Here is a 25,635-nt window from a genome sequence, read left to right on the forward strand (position 1 = left end):
CACACACACACACACACACACACACACACACACACACACACACACACTGCAAAACGCACTCGCTTCTCAATTGCGTACACTTATGATTTAGGCCAGTGTGTCCAGAGTTCTCTTTGCACAACCTTATTTTCCTTCCTTCTCCCCAGAAAGCACCTAAACGTTTCGTCCTTTGTTCCCTCTCTGTGTTAAAGGCATCCCAAGAAAAGTGGCGAAGCATTTCATGTTCCATATCCCCGAGGCTTGTGGATTTTAGTTATTTTTCTCTCTCAACTGGGGCAGGGTTTACACTTTCTTCAAGTCTAGTTCTTATTTCTTTGGGTCCAGTAACGGCCCATTTTTCTAAGGCTTTGACACGTGGGAAATGACCTTCATAACTCTACAGAGTGCATTACCGGGAACGTAGCCACCTAGCCCTCATTCATGGGCAGATTCTGGTGTTGCCTATGAAAAATAACACGGTGCCACTTGGTTCCTTAAAAGATCTAACATTTTCCATAAGATGTCCTTCGTTATAGGGTGCAAATTAACATTTGAACTGATAGCTCATGAATTAGGCATCATAATTGTTTCTTTTATTTTCTTTATGGTAACAGAAAGGTGTTGACTGATTTTATAGGATATGAACTCACCTGCCCACAAACCCAGGAAAATGGGGAAGGTTTGGGAGACGCTTTCAGCCTTGCTCCTATGTTTGTGCTGCAGTGTTATTTGCTCATTTTCTCAGTCCTTTCTTGCTTCTTAAAATTCAACATGTAGCCACTGTCCTGTGAACACCTACTTATGTGCTGGACACGGTGCTGTAATGCAGTGGACCTGGTAGGACTGACAAACTAATGATTTGCATGATTTTTGTTGAACTTTGAGAAGGTACCAACCCACTTTTTTTGCTAGTCAAAGGCCATACTGCCTTTTTTCTTTCTGATCATACAAATGCTAAATTTTATAAAGTTTCTCCGAGGAATGAGGCTTTGTATTATCCCACCCCTTTTGATAATATAAAGTGAGTCTTTATGTTTATAATGTGTTATAAGTGAAATCAGTCATTATATAAATGGTGTTGGACTAAATTACCTATATGCTAAAGTACCTGAAGGCAGGATATAAGGAAGTGTTAACCATTATCCCACTGGTGAAAAATTAATTGTGGAAGGAAATTTTATGGGCTTGAGAAAATAGTCAAGCAGCCTATTGAGTAGAAGGCTCCTGAAAGATACGTTTACCCTAATTAAAAATGTTTTGACACAGCAGAAGGTGTATTACCTCTTGGGAAGTCATCTGCCTCCCTTCTGTTGCCCCCTCCTTGCTCTGCCCCTGAGGGAAGGCCCAGCTTCATCCCAAGATGTATATAACATCTCACATCGGCCTGGCTAGGGTAGTTTGGACATTGGTGCTGATTTCTGATATTGTCAGCATCACAAATAAAGGCAGATCTTCTTCCAAAGTGACCTGCCTGCAGAAGGCTGGTTTTCATGTGTCACAGTGCACCTTGGCTAAGAAGCAGAACCGGTGTCAATGACATTTTTCTGGGGAAATAATTATATTCAGAACAGTAATGTACAACAGCCCCGATTTTCACATAGGTTTCTTCTCTTTTATTTGGGGGCTGATTAATTAAACATTTTCTTCTTTTGTCCTTTTATTGTTAAATGTACCACATACGCAGTCAAATGCACAAAATAGAAATGTATATCACCGTGATTAATTGCAAAGCAGATACCTCTGCAGTCACACGCAGATGAAGAAGTAGAACTTTGCCATTCCCTCCAGAAGGGGGGATGAGGGGGGCGGGTGATTGTCAAATCAGGGAAGGGTCTACAGAGAAGCTGGGCTGCAGGATCAGCCTGCGTCAACCAGGCAGATAAAGGGGTCTCCTGCTGGTCAGAGGTTTAGCAGTTTGCAAGAGCACAGTGTGTTTGGGGAGCTGAGATGTGGGCCCAGGACTGAGTAGGAGGCTGTGGAGGGAGGGAAATTGGTCAGAAAGATGGGCAGTCGTGACATGGGTTGCTGCATGTGGAACAGTTGGAGTTCCCGAAGGAGCATCACATAATCACATTTAGATTCGCTCTGTTGCCTCTTGGGTGGGGACTGTCTTGCTGAGGGTAGAGGCGGACCTTGGATGATTCCTTCCTCTTACCTAACTGATCACTTGTATCTGTGGTTCTCTCTCTTTTTTTTTTTTTTTTTGCGGTACACGGGCCTGTCACTGTTGTGGCCTCTCCCGTTGCGGAGCACAGGCTCCGGACGCGCAGGCTCAGCGGCCACGGCTCACGGGCCCAGCCGCTCCACGGCATGTGGGATCTTCCCGGACCGGGGCACGAACCCGCATCTCCTGCATCGGCAGGCGGACTGTCAACCACTGCGCCACCAGGGAGGCCCTGTGGTTCTCTCTTAAAGATGTCCTCAGGTCTTCCTGCAGCCTGCCTGTGTCTCAGCTTCCTAACTAGTCCCCCTGCCCCCTCCTGCCCAGTGACATTCTTTAAACTGTCTTCCGGGTGGGCTGGAGTCAGGAGGGTCAGTGGTGGGAGCTGAGAACAAAGGCCTGTTAAAAAGAGCCATGGGTGAGATTAGAGAGAATGGCTTGAACCTTGCTGTGATGTCGGTCAGTGTGTCTCCATATCTCCCCTCCTCACCATTGATAAGAACCAGGGCTCCGATGAATCGCGTGCTCAGCCTGGCCCCTCACGCATCCCTGAAACTGCAGGGTCTACTTCTCGTTTCTGTCTTGCCCTTGTTCTTTGAATGCCTCTATGCCTTTGCAAATTCTTCTGCTGCTGCCTGGATTTCCCTTTTCACTCCTTCTTTCTTTGACACACTTGAAGTCATTCTTCAGGGCCTAGCTGGAATGTCTCAGTGCTTTCCTGGTTCCCTGGCACTTTGCTTATTCCAGGGACAGCACTGAGGTGCAGCAGAAGCATCCTAACTGACCTCCAACTAACCTCCCCCAGCCAAATTGACCAAAGCTGCCCATGCTAGTCCTGATACACTGACTGATGCCAGCTGCATCTTCAGAGCCGCTAGGTTATAAGGGACTCTAGCTGTTTACACCTGTTCCCACCAGTTGTATGAGATGCCCACCAAGGGTCAGTGGTTTGCTTCCAAACCTATTCATAGCAGTTATAATTACAATAGTAAATTGTTAAAAAGATATTTTACATATCAATGAAATAGGCTGCAAAAGGAGAGAGTATCTGTGAAATACTGAATGTTGGTAAAATAATTCACTTTAAAAAATTACTGTCTTGTTAAGGACCGGACAACTGTTAAAGGCTGGGGGGTTGGGGGACATAATAATCTAGAGAACTTATGCCCTCACATTGCTTTCCCAGTGTCTTCAAGCTCTCACTCCGTTTTAAAGAGCTTCAGTTGGAAGTTGTGTGTCCTGCATTTACGGGTGTGGTCCACAGAGGAAATGCCACTGGAGGGCCAGACAATGGGACTTGACTCAAAGAAGAAAATTTGGCATTATGTCCAAGGCTAGCAGATGAAAGTGTTTATAGGTTTTAATTTGAAATAAATGAAGGTAGAGAGGTACTGTTTTTAGAGAATGATTCCCTGCTTGAAATGACTTTTCAAAATCCACCAAGTATAGATCTTGATAATGATAAGTAAGAAGACGTCCACTCTAATGGAATGTTTAAAATGTGCCCCCGATGCTGCATGTAACCATGGGAGGACAAGATAAATGTCTCATTCCTCTTTCCAGTCCTGGCACACAGTGGGCCTTCCATAAATTCTACTGGTTGGCTGTGTGAATGACGAAAGAATGAATTATCTTTCTACCTCCAGCCCTCATCACCATCCTGGGGATTCAGGGGTTCTCTGTTCTAAAATTTATCTGATCAGATGTGTAAAGGTACAACATAGCACCAGCAGGCAGAACTAAGGGTCCTATGGGTTTGGTTCTGAATGGGTTCTTTTTCCATTACATTGCTAGTTTTTTTTTTTTTTAATTAATTTATTTATTTTTGGCTGCATTGGGCCTTCGTTGCTGCGCATGGGCTTTCTCTAGTTGCGGCGAGCAGGCTTCTCATTGCGGTGGCTTCTCTTATTGCAGAGCATGGGCTCTAGGCGCGTGGGCTTCAGTAGTTGTGGCACGTGGGCTCAGTAGTTGTGGCTCGCGGGCTCTAGAGCACAGGCTCAGTAGTGGCAGCGCACGGGCTTAGTTGCTCCATGGCATGGTGGGATCTTCCCGGACCAGGGCTCGAACCCGTGTCCCTTGCATTGGCAGGCGGATTCTTAACCACTGCACCACCAGGGAAGTCTCCACATTTCTCGTTTTAAGACGAGAGGGTAAAATAAACTGATCCAACTCAGTTCTTCATTGTCTTTAGTACCAGGCCCTGTGACTGTTTGTACTGAGATGAGAGACTGAAAAACTGGGAGAAAGATTAGTGGCTGTTTTCCAGGAAAAATAGGCAAAGAGTGTGAGACTAGAGGTATGTTGAAGAAAAAGAAATGCTGATTACAGGAGAAGTGAGGAAGGGACACTTGTTATTAAAATGGAAAGGAAATAAATCATCATTTATGTATATACACAGAGAGAGAAGACTTTAACTATGTGTGTTTCATTGAAACACAGATTAAAATTCCTAAATATTATATTCTTTTAAATCCATTCAAAATATGAACTTTAATGAAAGACAGTGGAAGGAAAGATGACTCCAGTAAGTGGTCAGAGGGTAACCCAAAGAGGTAAAGGTTTAGAGAGAAGGGAAAACAAACATTGTCTCTATCCTGATCTGATTTGCTGAAGCGACATCTTGAAATAAGAGAAAAAAAAGTCTATTTAGATGACTCCCTTCATCTATTCATTTCTCAGTAAATAAACACTGGAGTAGAAGTACAGAAACTTTCCATTGGGTTTGTCCTTGGATGAAATTTAAAAAGTCAGACTTGGAGTTTCCTTTCAGCCCTTTGGGAAAGTGAATAATGCTTTTCCTGAAATATGCTAGATCAAGGTCATGTTGTATTGAATGTATAGAGATATTAAACCAGCCTACCTTGAGAAGATGCCCAATGTTTTGTTTGCACTGGACTGTTTCTAATTATAGCATTTTTACTTTGAATTATAGGTTTTAAAACCCTCATTACAGGTCTTTATTTCCCCCTCCTCCCTCAATTGCAGCTCGAGGTAACCTTCAGCTACCTGGAGATTCACGGTGTCCTGTGCAGCAAGCCAACTCAGGTGGGTGTGAATAACCTGTTTGTCATTACTGCAAGGTCAGAACCTTTCTTGAGTTTCTGACACCAGCTAATACCTTCTATTTGGTTCACTATTGAAAGTTTCTTGAGATAATGTGGAAAAACAAGGTAAGGGAAAATGGAAGTTTCTGCATGAGAGACTGAACAGGGGCTAGGTGGGAGGGGGCCGGGAATTTGTGATAAGGGAAACACGTTCTCCATAACTCAATTTGAAAAGAACAGGTAGCTCTTACGTTACCTGGCCATGTAAACATGAGAGTACCGTTCCTTAGAGATGTTGTACAAGTTACAGCAGTAACATTTCATAGCTATTCTACAGTAATCTGTAAGATCTTTCTGGGAATAGAGTGATAAGTGAATCTTTTGGTATTAATAAAATGTAGATTTTTAACAACAGCTTTATTGAACTATAAGTAACGGGCAGCCAACTAAAGTGTACAGTTTGATAAGTTTTGACATGCAGACCCTTGAAACCATTACCACAGTCAAGATGCTGAATATACTCATCACCTCAAGGTTTTCTCAGGCATCTTAGTAAACATTCCTTCTTGCCTCCTCATTCATAATCATCTACAGGCATCTGCTCTCAGCACTATAGATTAGTTTGCATTTTCTAAAAATTCATATGAATGGAATCATACAGTGTGTGTACTATTGTCTGCCTTCTTTTAGCCAGTGTAATTATTTTGAGACTGATTAATTTTGTTGCATGTCTCAATAGCTCATTCCTTTTTATTGCTGAGTAGTGTTCCATTGTATGACTATATCACAGTTTGTTTATCCATCACCCACTGATGGACATTTGTGTTGTTTCCAGTTTTTGGCCGACAAGCAAAGGTGCAATGAACATTTATTTACAAATCTTTGATTGGACATTGGCTTTTATTTCCTGTGGGTAAATATCTAGGAGTGGAGTGGCTGAATTGTATGTATGTATGTATATAGTATAAATGTGTATGTAAACGTTTTAAGAAGCAGCTAAATTGTTTTCCAAAGTGGTTGTACCACTTTACGTTGCCACCAACATTGTGTAAGAGTTCCAGTTCCTTCACATCCTCCCAACACTGGTATGGTCAGCGTTTTAATTTTTTGCCATTTTAATAAATTTGTAGTGCTTTCTCATCTGTAGTTTTAATTTGCATTTCCCTAGTGACTAAAGATGTGTGGAGCATCTTTTTATCTGCTTATCTGCTGTCATATATCTTTTTGGTTCAAGTGTCAGTTCAAATTTTTTGCCATTTAAAAAATTGAGTTGTTTTCTTATTAAGAGTTCTTTATATATTCTGAATACAAACCCTTTATCATATATGTGATTTGTACATATTTTCGCTCAGTCTGTGGCTTCTTTTTTCATTTTCTTTACAGTGCTTTTCAAAGAGTGGAAGTTTTAAATTTTGATGAAGTTCAATTTATCAGTATTTTCTTTTATGGATCATGCTGGTATCATAGTGAATAAATCCTTGATTAACCTAAGGTCACAGATGTTCTATGTCTTCTAGGAGTTTTATAGCTCTGAGTTATACATTTAGGTCTATGATCCATTTTGAGGTAATTTTTGTGTATAAAGCAATATGTGGATCAGTTTTTTTCCCCCCATTATGTATAGTATTTTTACTTGTTCAAGTACCATTTGTTTGAAAGACTGTCATTTCCCCAGTGAACCGGCTTTCACTTTTGTTGAAGATCAGTTGTTCACATAAATGTTGGTCTATTTCTGGACTCTGGTCCCTTTAATCCTGTCCCTTTGGTCTATTTGTCTATCCTTATGCTGCTCTCACACTGTCTTGATTACTGAGGCTGTTATAGTAAGACTTGAGATCAGATAGTGTGAGTCCTCTAACTTTGTTCTTTTTCAAAGTTGTTTTAGTGATTCTAGGTTCTTTGCAATTCCATATGAATTTTAGACTCAGCTCAGTTTCTACAAAAAGGTCTGCTGAGATTTTCATTGGGATTATATTAAATCTATAAATCAGTTTGGGACGAATTGACATCTTTTTTATAAGATTTTTTTTGCAGTACGCGGGCCTCTCACTGCTGTGGCCTCTCCCGTTGTGTTGCACAGGCTCCGGACACGCAGGCTCAGCGGCCACGGCTCACGGGCCTAGCCGCTCCGCGGCATGTGGGATCTTCCCGGACCGGGGCACGAACCCGTGTCCCCTGCATTGGCAGGCAGACTCTCAACCACTGCGCCACCAAGGAAGCCCAGAACAGATACTCTTGATTTACTTCTATCTTTGAGAGAAAGCATCATTCTTTTTCCATTAAGTGTGATTTTAGCTGTTGGTTTTCATAGATGCCCTTTATCTGCTTGAGGAAGTTCTCTTTTATTCCTAGTTTGCTGAAAGTTTGTATTAGGAATTATTGTTTTATACGATTATTGTGTGCTTTTCTTTTGTTAATATGGTAAATTTTATTGATTTTTCAAATATTAAATCAACCTTTCCTTCCTGAGATTAACCCCACTTGGTTCTGATGTATTGCTCATTTTATATATTGTTGGATTTCATTTTTTAAAATTTCGTGAAGGAACTTTGCAACTATGTTAATGAGACTTATTGGCTGTAATTCTCTCTCTCTGTCTTTTAAAATGTTTTAATCTTCTTTCTGTATTAGAGCAATCATGGTATCATGGAATGACTTGGGAATTAGTCCCCCCTCTTCAATTGTTTTTAGAAAATTCTATGTAGTCTTGGTGTTAATTCTTCTTTAAATGTTTGGTTGAATTTCCAGTGAAGTCATCTGGGCCTGGAGTTCTCTCTTAGGGAAGGTTTTTAACGACAAATTCAGTTTCTTTAATAGATATGGATACATTCATATTTTTTTTCTTGAGTGAGCTTTGGTAGTTTGTGTCTCCTAAGAAATTTATACATTTCATCTCGCTTGTCATATTTATTGGTATAAAGTTGTTCATAGTATCCACTTGTTATCCTTTAAATATCTGTAGAATATCATTCCTGATATTGATAATTTGGTTCTTCTCTGTTTTCTTTTCCATGTCAGTCTGGCTAGAGGTTTATCAATTCTTTTGATCTTCTCAAAGAACTTTCTTTTCAGTTGCATTAGTTTTTCTCTATTGATTTCATTGATTGTTTTCTATTTCAGTGATTCTTACTCTGATCTTTTTATTTCCTTCCTTCTACTTATGTTTTTTTTGTTTTTAAAACTCTAAAGAAAATGTGTGTGTGTGTGTGTGAGAGAGAGAGAGAGAGAGAGAGAGAGAGAGCGAGAGAGAGAGTGTGTGTGTAGTTTGCTGATAGCATTCGTAAAAGAAATTGTCAAAATCATCACTTTATGTTGATTGAGATTACATACAAATCCTTGGAACTTTTCCATAGTCCATCTTAGAGCAATGTTTTATCCTATGTTTATCATTCTCCAAGAACTGGCGTTTGGAAGAAAAATTACAGCACCATATATTTGCCCAAATGGGCAAACATATGCAGGAGTGAGTGATAACTCATGAATGATGACATAACCAGGGCCTTCTTGATGGTCTTAATTCAGGAATGTTTATGTTTATGATTTCGGGGTTGGGATGGGAATAGAAGGGCGCTATTGAAATGCCAGTGCCAAGGTTATATTCAGAATATGATTAGACTGTGGTATTTAATTATGAGAAAGGATGTTGATATAGCAAGACTAATTTTCCCATGTGGCTGCTGGAACTGCTCTTACCACACTTGTGGTCCTGTCCGTTCAATATGTCCAGCATTCAGAGGAACTGGGTGTAAAGCAATCCACCTTAGTCCCATGGAGCTGTGGTTGTAAGTACCACAAAAATAGCGCTACAACATGACCTCAGTTTGACTTTGTCCCATGGTACGGACCTTGGGAATGAAATTACTATATAGTGAAACAGTGGTACTACTTCACAGAGGAGCTAGCAATCCAGACACTTGGAATACGAGTCACTTAGTGGTATTCAAAATTTGATGTTTCAAAATTGCCTATGGTGCTTTTTAAAAATACTCATACCTCAGCTACTGGGTTTAAGACAGGCTACAAGGATGTATTGTACTACATAGGAAATATAGCCAATATTTTCTAATAACTATAAATGGAGTGTAACCTTTAAAAATTGAATAAAAAATCAAAAAGATACTGTTACATCCAGCAGCTCTACCCCACCCTGCTGCCACACACACACACACACACTTTCTCACTCTCTCTCTCTCTCTCTCTCTCACACACACACACACACACACACACACACACACACACACACACACACTCATGACAGTTAGGCTTCGATATGTCTGGGGTGGGCATTTGATTCTGTTGTGTCCCAGAGGTTGAGAATGAATAACCTGTGTAATGAATAACCTGTGTAACCTGTGTAACCCTTGCCGTCTCTGGTTTTGATTTTTTCTGATGTGAAATCATAAGGATGATCGTGTCTGCCTGTGGCACTTGCAGTCTAGTCTTGATTAGAACATTTTTTTTCTGATGTTCTCTGGGGTTTATTAACTTCTCTGTCATTGCTATTTTTATCATTATTTCATTACAGTTTGTAAATTCCATCAAATGCCAGGGGGTATACACAGTTCATGGTATATGAGTGAGAGTGAGTGAACGTGTTATTGAGTTTGTGAAGTGTGATTTTACTGTTGCTCTTTTCCTCTTTCTTGTGAAAATGGGGGAGACCTTCATCTTACTTTACAAGTCTCCTTGCCATCACACTTTCTGGTGTTCAAGTTCTCTTGCTGTCACAGTCAATAAATAGAGACCAACAGTTGTATAGTTTTATAGTTATAGAATTTTTGGACCTTTTTTTGTACAACTGAAGTACCTGCTAAAAATTTTTTTTTTAATTATAAGTTAATTATTTGCTACGATTTTGGTAAACCACCCCTGGCTGTTTTTGTTAGAAGAAAGAAAAACACTTTACAGATCTGTTGGCTGGGGTTTAGTAAAAAGTGCTTTTCTTGGACTTCCCTGGTGGTGCAGTTGTTAAGAATCTACCTTCCAATGCAGGGGATAGTGGTTCGATCCCTGGTCCGGGAAGATCCCACATGCCGTGGAGCAACTAAGCCCATGCGCCACAACTACCGAGCCTGCGCTCTAGAGCCCGTGAGCCACAACTACTGAGCCCACGCACTGTAGGGCCCACATGCTGCAACTACTGAGACTGCGTGCTGCAGCTACTGAAGCCCGCGGGCCTAGAGCCCATGCTTTGCAACAAGAGAAGCCACCACAATTAGAAGCCCACGCACCACAACAAAGAGTAGGTCCCGCTTGCCGTAACTAGAGAAAGCCGGTGCGCAGCAACGAAGACCCAACGCAGCCCCCCCCCCCCCCAAAAAAAACCACAAAACTTAAAGGTTAGTCAGGTGGTTCTACCTTAAAACAAGAGGCAGAGTGGGCTTGGAAACTTGAGTCTTAAATAGGATACTAGGGCTTATATCGCTATTATTTTAAATGTGTATTGGTTGTCATGAATTATGTTCTGCTAGGTGTCTAAGCAAAAATTGTTTCAAACATTCTATTTTTCCCCAGCTGAAATAGGAGGAAAGAGATATTTGAGAGGGAGTTCTTTTTCCTGATGAAATGATTTACTGTGTTGGTCTCACCTCTATCACTTTGTTGTAATGCTTTACATTATGCAAAGGTGGTGACACATTATGCAGGGCTGGATGAATGCTTTTATGTGAAGTTGAATTTTAAAGGCCTCATTTCTTCCCACCTGTCACCTTTTCTTCTTCCGTGTCATTCTATTCAATCCTGTGCAATTAAGGATGATTAGATGTTAAGATTAAGTGGAATTAGAATAAGCTAATTACTAATTACTCGTACCCAAACTGTGAACTGAATAGATGCACTAGATGTGAAGAAAGAAGAAGTACCTTATAGTGAAAAATATAATTACCTGTGGTGGGAAGGTAGGGGGTGGGGTGTGGAACATAGATAAGGTGGCTGCATCCCAAAGTATCTGGCTTTTTAAAACATACATTTGCCCAGATAGGTGCCTATAAAATATCTGAGCCTCATTTCATAAAGCAGTTTTAGTCTTACTTAAGACACCTCACTGAAGTGTTGCATCAGTAAATACCTCCAAGTACAATAATGCTTGCTGCCTCTTTGGGGGTAAATATCTCTTGGACCAGCTTCTACAAGACCGGGGCAATCTTTTGTCTAGAGAATTTCAAAGGCAGTGCCATTAATTCCTTGAGGAATGAATGTGCTGAGAATTAGGATTAAAAAATGTTTTTTATATAGGGAGCCAACTAACTGGTACAAAGGTGGTATGTATTAAATACCTGTTAACAGATTCCCCTAGGGGTACTTACGAAGAAGTAACATTTTAAGGACTCAGATCACTGAAGTCTTTTTCTTTGATCTCATCATTTTGACAAATAGATTGCATTGCTTGTTCTTTTAACATAAACACTCTGAAAGACAGATTATTTTTTTAAAATTCAGCTAATCATAGGACAACCTAAAGCAAATCTAAAAGCTTCTTTGTCAATCCAGTTGGCTAATCGCACATTAAGGGTAGTGTTTCCCCATCATATTTTTGTACAAATTAAGTAACAACAGGAGGTAAATGTATAAGGATATTTGGATGCAGTGATCATCAAAAGGACTGAATTGTACATGAATATTTTTGAGATCCAAGATAATAAATAGTATTTTTTTTTAAAAAGAGTGATTGAAGTCAGTTCTTTTTATTTGGAACGTGTTTATAATCAACCTGTCTTCCCTTTTGTGACCTGCCCTTTTTGTCAGGTTGTTTTCTACTTACTTGTAAGACTAGCTATATGACCTCAGTTCAGCATTTTTGGACATCTCCAGCAGTTACTATAGGAATGAGTCTCGCCTAGCATGAACGTTATTACTTTGTTCCCTTTGTATAATCCTCTCCAAGTATCCTGTCTTCTTAGAATAGTTGAAGCTTTTATAAGCACTTGATTTTTCTTTTGTTATCAGGCAAAAGGTTTCACCATTTTACTTAAACATCTCATGATGTGTCTTGTTTTTAAAACACATTTTACAAAAAAGTGACTATTGGGTTATCCTCCGGTGCTCACTGAAGGAGGTATTCTTACTTACACTGGATGCTAGGGATGTGACAGACTTTGTAAGTCAAGATGAAATCTTGGTAAAAGGAGAACTCACCTGCAAATGTGGCTATTCAGTTTCCATCACCGGGGGTGGGGGTGGGGGGGGGGTGGTCTGTTTGAATCTGCAGTTTGGCCCTTAGAAACTTGCTTCAGTTTCTGGACGTTTCTGACAAACTAACCACCCTCTACCCAAACAGTTCTTTCAGTCTTAAGGTTAAGAGCATTATTTTAAGGAAGTGCTTCTTAAGAAGCTGGTATTGTATTAGTATCTATCAGCGTGAGTACAGAAGTTCCCCCTTAACCGCAGTTTCACTTTCTGTGGTTTCAGTTACCTGTGGTCAACTATGGTTGGAAAATGGAAAAATCCAGAAATAAACAATTCAAAAATCTTAAATTTCATGCTGCTCTGAGTAGCATGATGAAATCTTACGCTGTCCTGCCCCTTCCCACCCAGAACTTGAATCATCTCTTCATCCAGCGTTTCCCACCCGTTAGTCATTTAGTAGCCAGCTAGGTTATCAGATCTGCTGTTGTGGTATTTCAGTGCTTGTGTTGAAATAACCCTTATTTTACTTAATAATGGCCCCAAAGCACAAGAGTCATGACACGGGCAATTTGGAAGTGCCAAAGAGAAGCCATAAAGTGCTCCCTTTAAGAGAAAAGGTGAAAGTTCTTGATTAATAAGGAAAGAAAAACATTTGTATGCTGAGGATGCTAAGATCTATGGCAAGACCGAATCTTCTATCTGTGAAATTGTGAAGCAGGAAAAAGAAATTTGTGCAAGTTTTGCTGTTGCACCTCAAATTGCCGAAGTTATGACCACAGAGTGTGATAACTGCTTAATTAAGATGAACAAAGGTATTAAAGGAAATCATCAACAGAGTGAAAAGACAACCTACTGAATGGGAGAAAATATTTGCAAATGATATGACCGACAAGGAGTTAATATCCAACATATATAAACAGCTTATACAACTCAACATCAAAAAAACAAACAACCTGATTAAAAACTGGGCATAAGACGTGAATAGACATTTTTCCAAAGAGGAAATGCAGATGGCAAAAAGACACATGAAAAGATGCAAAACATCGTTAATCATCAGGGAAATGCAAATCAAAACAATGAGATACACCTCATACCTGACAGAATGGCTGTCATCAAAAAGAACACAAATAACAAATACTGGCAAGGATGTGGAGAAGAGAGAGAACCCGTGTACGTGATTGGTGGGAATGTAAATTGGTGCAGCCCCTGTAGAAAACAGTATGGAGGTTTCTCAAAAAAACTAAAAATATAACTACCTTATGATCAGCAGTTTCAGTCCTGGGTATATATCCTAAAAACCCAAAAACACTAATTTGAAAAGACACATGTACCCCAGTGTTCATAGCAGCACTGTTTACAATAGCCAAGATATGGAAGCAGCCTAAGTATTCACCAACAGATGAATGGATAAAGAAGATGTGGTATGTGTACACACATACACACACACACACACACACACACACACAGAGGAATACTACTCAGCCATAAAAAAGAATGAAATTTTGCCTTTTGCAGCAGCATGGTTGGACTTGGAGGGCATCATGCTAAGTGAAATAAATCAGACAGAGAAAGACAAATACTGTGTGATACCACTTATATGTGCAATCTCAGAAATACAACAAAATAGCAAATATAACAAAAAAGAAAGACTCACAGATATAGGGAACAAACTAGTGGTTACCAGTGGGGAGAGGGAAGGGGAAGGGGCAATGTGTGAGCAGGGGATTAAGAGGTACAACTATTAGGTAGAAAATAAGCTACAAGAATATATTGTACAACACAGGAAGGAATATAGCCAATATTTTTATAATAAGTATAAATGGAGTATAAACTTTAAAAATTGTGAATCACTATCTTGTATACCTGTTACTTATATAATATGTACATCAATACTTCAATTACAAAAAATGGAAAAGGCATTAAATTTATACAGTAAGATGTTTTGAGAGAGACCACATTCACATAAATTTTATTATAGTGTATTGTTATAATTGTTCTATTTTATTATTAGTTAATTGTTGTTAATCTCTTAGTATGCCTAATTTATAAATTAAACTATCACAGGCATGTATGTATAGGAAAAAACAGCATATATAGGGTTCGGTGCTATCTGAGGTTTCAGGCTTCCATTGGGGGTCCTAGAATGTTTCCCCACGGCTAAGGGGGGACTGCCGTATATAGTTTACATTATTTAAAATAAAAAAATCGAAGGAATTGGATCCATTATTAAGCAGTGTCCAACCTGGTTGTTGCAGATGGTTGTGGAAACTGAGAAGTGCAGCATCTCCCTGAAGATGGCATCACCTGAGGACGTGAGCGAGGTGCTGGCACACATCGGCACCAGCCTGCGGAAGATCTTCCCTGGCTTCTCCCCATTGTGAGTTCTCCCGCGGGAGGGTGAGGAGAGCAGAGACCTGGTCTCTCCCTCAAACTGAAAACAGCCTTTCTCTTGCCCCTTCACTTGGTTCCTCTCTCATACTTTGTTCTTCTCTTAAACATTACATGTTACAACCCTCTCTCAAACCTTTGTGTTTTATGTCTGAGATTTTCTGTATGGCTGCTCTTTATTTTTATACTTTTTGATTCAATTTTTTTAACATCTTTATTGGAGTATAATTGCTTTACAGTGGTGTGTTAGTTTCTGCTTTTTAACAAAGTGAATCAGTTGTACATATACATATGTTCCCATATCCCTCTTGCGTCTCCCTCCCTCCCACCCTCCCTATCCCACCCCTCTAGGTGGTCACAAAGCACCGAGCTGATCTCCCTGTGCTATGCGGCTCCTTCCCACTAGCTGTCTATTTTACGTTTGGCAGTGTATATATGTCCATGCCTCTCTCTCACTTTGACACAGCTTACCCTTCCCCCTCCCCATATCCTCAAGTCCATTCTCAAGTAGGTCTGTGTCTTTATTCCCATCCTACCCCTAGGTTCTTCATGACATTTTTTTTTTTCTCTTAGATTCCATGTATATGTGTTAGCATATGGTATTTGTCTTTCTCTTTCTGACTTACTTCACTCTGTATGACAGACTCTAGGTCCATCCACCTCACTACAAATAACTCAATTTCATTTCTTTTTATGGCTGAGTAATATTCCATTGTATATATGTGCCACATCTTCTTTATCCATTCATCCGATGATGGACACTTAGGTTGCTTCCATCTCCTGGCTGTTGTAAATAGAGCTGCAGTGAACATTTTGGTACATGACTCTTTTTGAATTATGGTTTTCTCAGGGTATATGCCTAGTAGTGGGATTGCTGGGTCATATCGTAGTTCTATTTGTAGTTTTTTAAGGAACCTCCATACTCTTCTCCGTAGTGGCTGTACCAATTCACATTCCCACCAACAGTGCAAGAGTGTTCGCTTTTCTCCACACCCTCTCCAGCATTTATTGTTTGTAGATTTTTTGATGATGGCCATTCTGACCAGTGTGAGATGATATCTCATTGTAGTTTTGATTTGCATGTCTCTAATGACGAATGATGTTGAGCATTCTTTCATGTGTTTGTTGGCAGTCTGTATATCTTCTTTGGAGAAATGTCTATTTAGGTCTTCTGCCCATTTTTGGATTGGGTTGTTTGTTTTTTTGATATTGAGCTGCATGAGCTGCTTGTAAATTTTGGAGATTAATCCTTTGTCAGTTGCTTCATTTGCAAATGTTTTCTCCCATTCTGAGGGTTGTCTTTTGGTCTTGTTTATGGTTTCCTTTGCTGTGCAAAAGCTTTGAAGTTTCATGAGGTCCCATTTGTTTATTTTTGTGTTTATTTCCATTTCTCTAGGAGGTGGGTCAGAAGGGATCTTGCTGTGATTTGTGTCATAGAGTGTTCTGCCTCTGTTATATGGCTGCTCTTTAAAGAGCTGGAGTGATGAAGGGATTTGGCAATCCTCTGACCTCCACTCCTAAGACTAAAACAGAAGCCTTTTTAATGTAACCTGAGATTTACCCTAGTGTGAATTTTACTCACAGCTATTAGCAGAATGCCAGGAGCTGCATGCTTTGAAAGGAAGGCAGTGAGTGTTAATGAAGAGTGAGAGTGCTTCATTTTCCTTATTTTTTTCTGTTCAGTAAGAGGAAACTTAAAAAGCCAAAACTGAACATCAAAATTAGCCTCTTTCATTTTCCTCTCACGTTTCTGGAATACACATTAAGGATATGAGTACATTTTGTCTGTACATGTCCTCATATTTTTTTTTTTGTCAAGCATTTTAAACCAGGATTCTGTGCTTGGGTAACAGAGTTTGAACATAGGGAATGTGTAGCTTGTTGGAAAGGGGGAGATAAATTGGCTGAGGTGGAAAGGCAGAGAGATCCTTATGTCAGAAAGCTCCCTAAAATAATAGCGCATATTCAGAATACCTTCCTGATGGAAGAAGATGATACACAGATTGCAGGAAATCCCTGCTGAGGAAGCCATGAAACCTCCCATAGAGCACAGAGATGGGTAGCTGTGTGCCTTGGTTGGTGGGGGCCGGAGGGGAATTCAGGGCACTGTTGTCCTTCATGGAACGTGTCCCTACACTGCTGCTGCCTGTAAATTAGGAGGCAAAGCAGCAGGCAAACCCGGCCTTCGTGTCTTTCAAACCTTTTTGGTGAGCGGAAAGTGGCTTCTGGGGGATAGGAGCTTCCCTTCAGTCTCTTCGGCTTCAGGAGACCTGCTTGGTCCTTCTCACAGCTCTTCCCTGGTCCCTTCCCTCCCTTCACACACCACAGTGGAGGGGCTGGCCCTGTGCTTTCTGGCTGTTCAGAAAGGGCTTCCTCCTTCCTGCAGCTGAAGTCACCTTGTGCTGCTCTGAGGATCCAGGTAGCTGGTTGCCGAGGGAGCTAAGTGGTCGCAGCCCCGTCCCAGTGGAGTGGAGCGGGGAGCCGGGGCTCCATCTCCATTCTGAGGTGTCTGAAAGGCCGGCTGTCTCTGGTCTTGTGTGTGTGGAGGGGACGCGAGGGCCGGGACAGGTGGTGGGATGAGGTGAGGCATGGCAATGGGGAAGTACCCAGAGCAAAACAGCCTCAGGAATGCTTTCCATATCATCCTTAGAGCCTCCAGAGAACTGTCCGGGGTAATCATGAGATAGCAGTAATTATACAACCCATTTTCCTGAAACTGCACTTGAGTAATGTGACTTTGGACACAGGTTTCCTTCCAGAGTGTCTTTCCTTTCATTCCAAATCGACACCGATGGAATAAGAAAATTATTAAGTACAGCCTTATTCAGCAAGGGCTTGTAAGACCCTCGGAGTGATAGTTAGCATCTCTGTTTTCTTTAAAAGGCAACTTTGTTTAATGCTCTAGGGATTTGTCGTGGGGGGGAGATTATCGCTTTTATTTTTGGTTTGGATTCTCCCATTTTTTTTTCCTGGAGAAAGTTGTGTACGAAAAGTGCTTTCTCTTTCATCTTCCATTTAACTTCTTGTTAAAATGTTTAGGCAGCAAATATTAAACCACAAGTCTTAAATAAGCAGCCCCATTTCTAGAGAGGCCGTTACCTCTAGAGAGGTTTCTAAATCCATGACCCTCCACCTCACCCTGATTTTCATTTCTGTCCCCCAGCTGCTTATCAGGCATCTCCACAAGGATGTCCCCACGCACTTCACACTTCGTATGTCCCAAACGGAACTTCTTACTGTTTCCCCTAAAACCTCCCCGTATTGGATATTCTATCTCAGTGAGTGGCTTCTTCATTTACATAGTCTCCCGAGTGAAAAGCTGAGCTGCTTTGATTTCTTGTTCCTTACTTGCCCATCTAATTAGTTGCCAAGCTCTTTTGCTTCTGTCTTAATAGCTCTTTGGTCCTTTGTCTTTCTTCTCACTTGCCCAGTGCAGCATCTTTCTAGCTAGTTTCTCTGTCTCTAGTTCTTGCCCTTCCAACTGATCTTCCGTACTGTCACCAGAATTATCTTTCCATAATTCACATAGTCTCTATTCCTTGCCTAAGTTTTTTTTTTGTTTGCGGTACGCGGGCCTCTCACTGTTGTGGCCTCTCCCGTTGCGGAGCACAGGCTCAGCGGCCATGGCTCACGGGCCCAGCCGCTCCGTGGCATGTGGGATCCTCCCGGACCGGGGCACGAACCCGTGTCCCCTGCATCGGCAGGCGGACTCTCAACCACTGCGCCACGAGGGAAGCCCCTTGCCTAAGTTCTTTAATGGCTATCCTTCCTGATAAAATCCAAAATGTGTAGCCTGGCATAGAAAACCACTGCCGTCTTGCCCCATAGTCCAGCCTGTTGTTGAACGCATCAGCCTCTTTTATATTTTCATGCCTTTTATATAGGCTTCTAATCCTGACAGACTCCCACTCCAAAAGACATAGCCCAAATATGTGAAGAGTTCCCCATCAGTCAAGAGTTTATGTTTCCATAGAACGTTGTGATTACTGCCTATACTACCACATATCACATCGTGTTATAATTGTTTGTTTATACATTTATACATTCAGTGAGTATTTATTGACTTTCAACTATATGCTAGGCAGAGTGCTAAGTGTTGGGGCCCAACAGTGAATATGGTCCCTGACCACATGGAACTTACACTGGGAAGTTGCATTACTTACACCGGGAAAGAAACCCCCTAAAAAAGAAAAATGAGAAATGGTGTAAGATCAGGCTGGAAACATAGGCCCTGGTCAGTTTACATAGAGACTCCTGGTAAACAGTTTGGAATTTAGTAGAATTCCACTAGGAAGTCAGTGTAAGATTGTAAGTAAGGAAAGACACGGTTCCTTGTATATTTTATGGAAATTATTTTTGCTTCTAGATAGAGTGGGTTGCGAAGGGGAACGAGTAGAAGTAGAAAGCTAATTTGGAAATTATCAAAGCTAATTTGAAAGCTGATAGCTAAAGGGAATGCTATTAGAGATAAAGATGAGAGCGACAGTAGATTTATTAAGATTTATTTTGGATATAAGACATGATGATGGATTAGGTAGGTAGGTGACAGCAGTGAGGAAAGGGAAGAACCAAGGATGGCTCTTAGGTTTCTGATTTAATAACTTAGTGACTGACACTACTTTTCAGTGAGGTGAAGAGGGCCTAGAGTAGGGTGGGGCAAGTTTTTTTTTGGGGAAAAATTACCAACCATTTTGTTTTACGCATGCAAAATTTGAAATCTGGGGCATCTAGGTGGGGAAATCAGATAGGCAGTTAGATACGCTTGGAGGAGAGGTCCAAGTCTGGAGATGTTGCAAATGTGAGAGTCATTAGTGTAAAGAGGGTCTTGAATTCATGACTGTTGATAAGATCACCTGGAGAGAGATGTGGACCTAGAAGAGAAAATGTCCCAACATTTAGAGGTCAAGCAAAAGAGGAAGAACCGCAAAGGGAGCTGGGTTATTACTCTAGTAGAAAGCCAGATTTTTTGGTGGATTCCAGTGGGAAAGCAGAACCTGGGAGAATTTTCTGGAGGAAGGAGTGGGTGATTGCAGAATGCTACTGGGCATTGAATAAGCCAAGGGCAGAGAGGTTTCCAGTGGACTGGCACCGTGAAGGGCACAGATGACCTTGACCAGAGCAGTTCACGTTTTCTGATTGGGAGAGGCAGACTGCCGTGGCTGTAGGATGAACTCAGATGTGAGAATGTGGATGTGGTATGTGTAGAAAACTAAGTAGAGAAGTTTAGCTATGACGGGTATGAGGAATTTCAGGGAACTTCTGTTTGGTACTCAGAATGGGAGATATTAAAGTATATGACTGTAACAAGGGGAGTGATCTAGTAGAAAGAGATTGTTGCTGGAGACATTGGTAATAAACCAGCAATATCCTTGGGAAGGTAAGAGGGGTACAAGACACACCTGACCTTCCTTCTACCCTGGGCGCTGCTTGAGCAAAGGCCAAATTTTTTTCTTAATCTTAAGTCCCTAGCCCTTGGCACATAGTAGATAGTCGCCGAGGTTTTGGAGGAGCACATCCATTTTGTGCTTCCTCTGTGCCTAGTACATTGTTGGGAGAGGTGCCCTGGGAGTGTATAGAGCTTACAAGATGGTAGCTCTGCCCTCAAACCATGGACTCTTGAGCTGAAAGTGATTGGGTGTAAGTGGGCGGTGAGTGAGTGGAGGCTGGCTGTGTAGAGGAGATCTACCTGGAAAGGATGGAGAGAATTTATAGGAAAGGGTAGGGAAAGGAGAGGCAGTTCAAATGAATATACCAGCATGGAAGACGGTATAGATTATAATTTAGAAAATGACTGGGCAGAGAATTTAAATAAACATACTTGACTTTCATTTCGCTTTCTTACCCAACATGCACAGTTAGCTTGTCCAAATAAACTCCTAATATTTTGTGACTTGCATGTTCTGCCTTTACTCATGAAGTTCCTTAGATTGTATTACATGAAGTTGGCCCGGAAAATGTATAATTCTATTGGTGTTGGTTATTGTGACTAGAGAGAGTGGAAGGAGAAGGTAATCATACCCTTTCTTCTACGTTCCTAGTAGTCAACGCTGTCAGGAAGGGAAATAGATCCTTTACGTAAACAATATAGAACACGCAAAACAAAACAGGTCCCCGGTAACGTCATACGACCTGCTCATAGTAAGTCGGAGAATATGATACTGTATTTGGAATTCTCAAGCCTTGTTTGAGTCATTTGTCCCATCAAATGTATTACCTGAGCCCGTCGTGGGGCCCTTGGGTCCTTAGCCCTCACCTCCTTCCTTACCCAGGTAGAGCCTGATCATCGGGGAAAAGGTACCAGAAACTGGGTGAATCAGGAGGACAAACACAGCCAGGGCCTCAGTTAACAGAATACTTTCTTGAATAACCTAAGGTTGGCTGTATATATTATAAATGAAATGATAACCTGCCAGGACCTGAATTTCTGGTTTTAAATATAATTTTGAAATAACATCCATGATCAAAATCAAATATATAAAAATAGTATATATCTCTATAAAATATAACCAATCCCCTTGACTATAGTCAAGAGAATGCTGGTAGGAAAAAAAAATGAAGAATTTTAATTAAAATTAAGTTTTTACACCTAGAATCTTTACCTCCCTGCTACAGGTATGTGTTAGGATGTTTCTCTCTCCCTCTTTCCCTCTCTTCCCTCACAGAGTGCCGTTTCCCTGCCGCCCCCGCCCCATTAAATAAGGAAAGTTTATTTTAAAATATAGAGAAAATGTAAAGATTCAAGAAGAAAATTTAAATTTAAAAATCAGATCACCATTTGCATTGTTTTGTCAACGTTCTCATCTTTGCTGTGTGATAGTCACTATCACTGGAGGCCTCATCTCTAAGGCAGTGATATTGGGAGGAAACTAGGGAAATATTTGTAGCCTAAGTGTTGTTAATCTGTTTCACAGAGATGTCTGTAATGGCAGTTCCCTTCAGGAAGCTGTTTTGTGTTACGGCCTTTTGCTTTTCTAATACCAAGAACCCTGGCTGTTCTCCAAAACCAAGCTAGATTTTTTTTTATATTAAATTAAATCATTAGGGCGAGTTAGAACTAATTTAGAAAATGTTTACTAGAGAACATAGATGAGTGAAATGTTTCCTGCCATCTAAGAGTTTCTTGTCTAAAGGTAGTGTAGGAAAGTTCCACAGATAATATCATGAAGAGAGTGAAATATCCTCAGATTTCAGAGAAGGGAATGTTCCATGTAACTTGGGATGTCAAGAAAATAATGTTTGATTTGTGTCTGTTTTCCTCTTTGTTTTGAGAGGTGGGCTTTTGTTGGGGGTGAGCTCCAGGGAGAGTTCTGTGGGGGAAATGGCAGAGGTTGGAGGCTGGAGGCAGAGGCGAGGGCAGGTGCAGCTGTAACTTAACTTGCCTTAGGAGGACAGCAGGCAGCCTAAAGCAGTTAGAATTGGGAGCCTGCAGATATCACTGTGAGACAAAGGTAAGGCACACCTGGAGAGGCCCTGAATAAAAGCCTCTGGGATAGGCAGTAGGGAGCTAGTGAAGGCTTTTGAACTTTAGAATGAAATGACAGCTACACTTAAGGGAGAATCAGTCTTGTAGCACTGATTTATGAACCTGGGGGAAGAGAGCCTCCAGGTGGAACTAGAAGGTGTCAGATTGTCTGGTTACTTTAGGGGGCGAGACTCTTGGCAAGTTAATGCACTTCTCAATGCCTCAGTGTCCTCCTCTGTAAAATGGGAATAATGATACTCATGCAGTTTTGTGAGGATTAAATTAACTCGTGCTGACTGCTTAACAAGTGCTCCACAAGTCTTAAGCTGTATAGCCCGTTGCTGTTCTTACCCAGAGGCCCTGGAATGAAAGCCTCCACTGTTGGAAAGGAAATGGGTGACATCCGTAGGGGATTTATTTGATGTTTATGATTTATTATTATTATATGTTTCTATGTAAGTTGGTTGCATTTCTCTAATTTGATTCTTTGTTGTTAAATGTGGCTCATAATACCTTTTTAGGTGACAGAACAGTAACCTTCTAACGTGATTTTCTTCTAGGCTTTCATCATATTGGATTATTCTTTCACGTATGTGACAATTTGAAAGTTGGCTGGGTATTAGTGTCGGTATGTTAGGACAGTGCGTCTTTACTACGATGATAAAAATGGAATTGCAAATCCCTTTTCAAGTCGAAAGCCGGTTAAGTATGAAAAGGTGAGGTTATTATAAGTGAAGAGAAGTGGGAAAATAGAAGTTTATGGTTAAACAACAGAAAGGTGCTTTACAGGCTGTGGCAGTTTCTATATTTCTCTAAAGCAGTAGGTAGCACTGTGTGGTGTGGTTTACGTCAGTAAAACGTGTCCTCTTCTGGCGACAACTGCCGTATGGTATAGGATGAGCACTGGAATTGAATTTTTGATAAACCAATTAATTTACCTGGATTAAAATAATTTGCAGATTTTTTTCCCACGTCAACAATTTAAGCATGAGATTTGCATAGAGAGCGGGCATGCTTGTCACCGAGTTCACTGTTCTTACCACATACAACTATTTTCTGAGTCTTGTGTAAATTAAATGCACGTAATGGAAATGTAGTTGGTTCAGCTGTATAGTGCCACCTGTTAGTGAGAGGCAGGATGTACGTATCTGTTCGCTAGGATTTTGGTTTACCTCTTAGGGCACTTATTCTGACAGCAACTCCTTTGTCTGTCTGTGTCTGACACACACGCGCTCTTTTTGTGTGTGTGTGTGAGCAGGTGCCCTGTGGCGCATACACAGATGGCTCTTTGCTGTTATTTAGCTACAGGCAGAACTCATGTGGGGTAGATTTTTCTTTTCCTCATTGTCTCTGTCTAGTGTTAGAAAACATAAGAAACAGTTGCCGCCTTCTGGAAGTTTAGTTCTTATGACTTTACCTCTTATGTAAATAAATGCACTTGTTTCATGATACTCCTTTAGTTCCTGATACCTAATTTTTTTTTCCTTCCTGAAAAAAGAAAGATGAAAACTGTTACAGAAGGGGAGCTACTTGGAGAAGCTCAGACTGATACTTTTGAAGGGTGGTTTGAAGTTTAGGGAAAATGCCAGGTGTAACCACCTCACAGCAGGGCCCTGTTCACGTGGATGTCTACACTGGCCGCTTCCCTCTCCAGATGATTTCCTCCTACTTCTGAGTGTGACTGTCCAGTGCTGTTTTTGGAGTAAAATTAGGCTCTGGTTTCTGCACCTGCCATAAGGGTTAGTTTATTCCTCCCTATAATCCTAGACAGCCACCTTCCTATTCTTAATCCTACCAGCTTCCTGCCTTATTTTCTGTCTGTTTTGGACTAGCTCAACTTCATCCTGTGTGTTATTGAAACAACATGCCCTACAGTTCAGCTGAAATAAAGCAAGCATTTTAGCAGAGAAATGTGATCTCAGATGAAGTCAGACATAAATCCAGCTTGGTGTGTCCAAGGTTTAGTTAATTCATCTGTGGAAATGCATCTGCTTCCAACCACTCTGCTCCTTCTTTACATAATATCCGGCTTCGCTGTCTTGTAGCCAGAAAATAATGCCACTGCGATACCAGAATGATGGTATTGAACTGCGATGAACCATTCCGAATTGCGGGATTCTGTAATATCACTTTCATGATGAACATCTTCTTTAACCCACAGTTGTCCCCAAATTAAGCACTTTTAGAATAATGAGAGTTAATCATATGTGTGTTCAGGTAAAACAGAAAAATCATGTTGCATTTGTAGATGTCATGCATTTACACAAGAATTTGAAGGGATCACTGATAATTGACATCAATTGGTAATACCTGCTTATGCTTCAGTCATAGAAATTATAAAGAAGTAGGAGTATTTTTCAATGCTAGCGGAATGCTTGTATTTAAATGCTTGGGTGTGTATTTGAAGTTTTTTCTAGGAGTAGAACAGGCCATCCAGGCAACTTGTCAGCAGGCTCTGGCACATTTTATCTGGAATATTCATCCAATCAGAAAGTGGAAATAATTGGGACCATTCTCTTCCAGTACAATACAAGGTGATGGAAATTCATGAGGATAAGCATTATACACACAGCCAAAGTGCTTTAAATCATTAAAGAAAGATTAAAATGATGTTCAGTGTGACTTACTATGTTTATTTCACCACTTTGCACCCAGGGCCTGTCATGGTCCTGGGTGATTTTGACCTGCCAGCAGCCTTCCTCACAGCCTGTAACCCCTCCACCCCACTTTACCCTTGATGGTCACACCCTACACCTTGTCATCTCCTGGAACGGCTTCTCCTGGGGTGAAATCATCATTTAGTCATCTCTCTCGGACCACAGCCTCTAGTCTTTCACTTTCTCTCCCTTGGCGGTACCCATACTTGGACTTCTGGGGGGCCTCCAGGCCATGGATCCCTTAGCTTTCCCCTTGTTTCCATCTCCTTCCTGCCTTCCCTTCCTTTCCTGACCGCCAAGCCCCATGGTGTCCATCACTTCAGTGGGGCCCTGTCAGTATCCCCCACTCCTTCTGTCCCCACTGTTTTTCTGGCTCGCCTGCCTGGAAAGCCTGCATCCGTGCAGCAAGCCAACTGCCCTTTCTCCACACACATTTGGGCTGCTGGGAGCTGTAGGAGAAGATCACACAGCTGTTCAGCTTGGTACCACCACCAATTCATGACGTTCACTCTCACTGGGCTCTTAACGGCCGGGGAAGTTCTTTTTAATTTCTCAAGCTATTCTCTCTCTTTATTTCCCAAGTTTGCCCCAGGCTTATCCCCCACCCCTGTAGCAGTTTGTTTGCAGTGCTGTCTGATCATCTTATACTCCCTGTGTAGCCTTTCTGTGGCTCCACATTGCCCTGAGAATAAAATCCCAACCCCTTCCTTTGACCTCTGAGGCTCACTGTGACCTGGTTCCCACTTAGCTCCTAGATTCCTGTTATCCCCTCCCTATCACACATTATTTGCTAACTGATTTGAACTGTGTTCAGTCTCT

The 25,635-nt window shown here is 41.2% G+C and overlaps 1 protein-coding gene across 7 annotated transcripts in view; it reads left to right on the forward strand.

Annotated features, from left to right (window-relative positions):
• Positions 1 to 25,635, forward strand: part of CARMIL1 (capping protein regulator and myosin 1 linker 1) — a 315,566-nt gene that overhangs the window by 123,834 nt on the left and 166,097 nt on the right. For all 7 annotated transcript variants that reach the window (XR_003437580.1, XR_003437579.1, XM_027128538.1 and 4 more), the window contains exons 4-5: positions 5,126 to 5,185; positions 14,565 to 14,686. Coding sequence is in view for 5 of the 7 variants with exons in the window: in XM_027128538.1 (XP_026984339.1) it covers positions 5,126 to 5,185; positions 14,565 to 14,686 (182 nt within the window). In the remaining 2 variants the exon portion in view is untranslated. The remainder of the gene's footprint in view (positions 1 to 5,125; positions 5,186 to 14,564; positions 14,687 to 25,635) is intronic.

The sequence above is a fragment of the Aethalodelphis obliquidens genome, unplaced genomic scaffold, assembly GCF_003676395.1.
Source record: "Aethalodelphis obliquidens isolate GAN/ISIS:26980383/991018 unplaced genomic scaffold, ASM367639v1 scaffold34, whole genome shotgun sequence".
NCBI classification, from domain to species: Eukaryota; Metazoa; Chordata; class Mammalia; order Artiodactyla; family Delphinidae; genus Aethalodelphis; species Aethalodelphis obliquidens.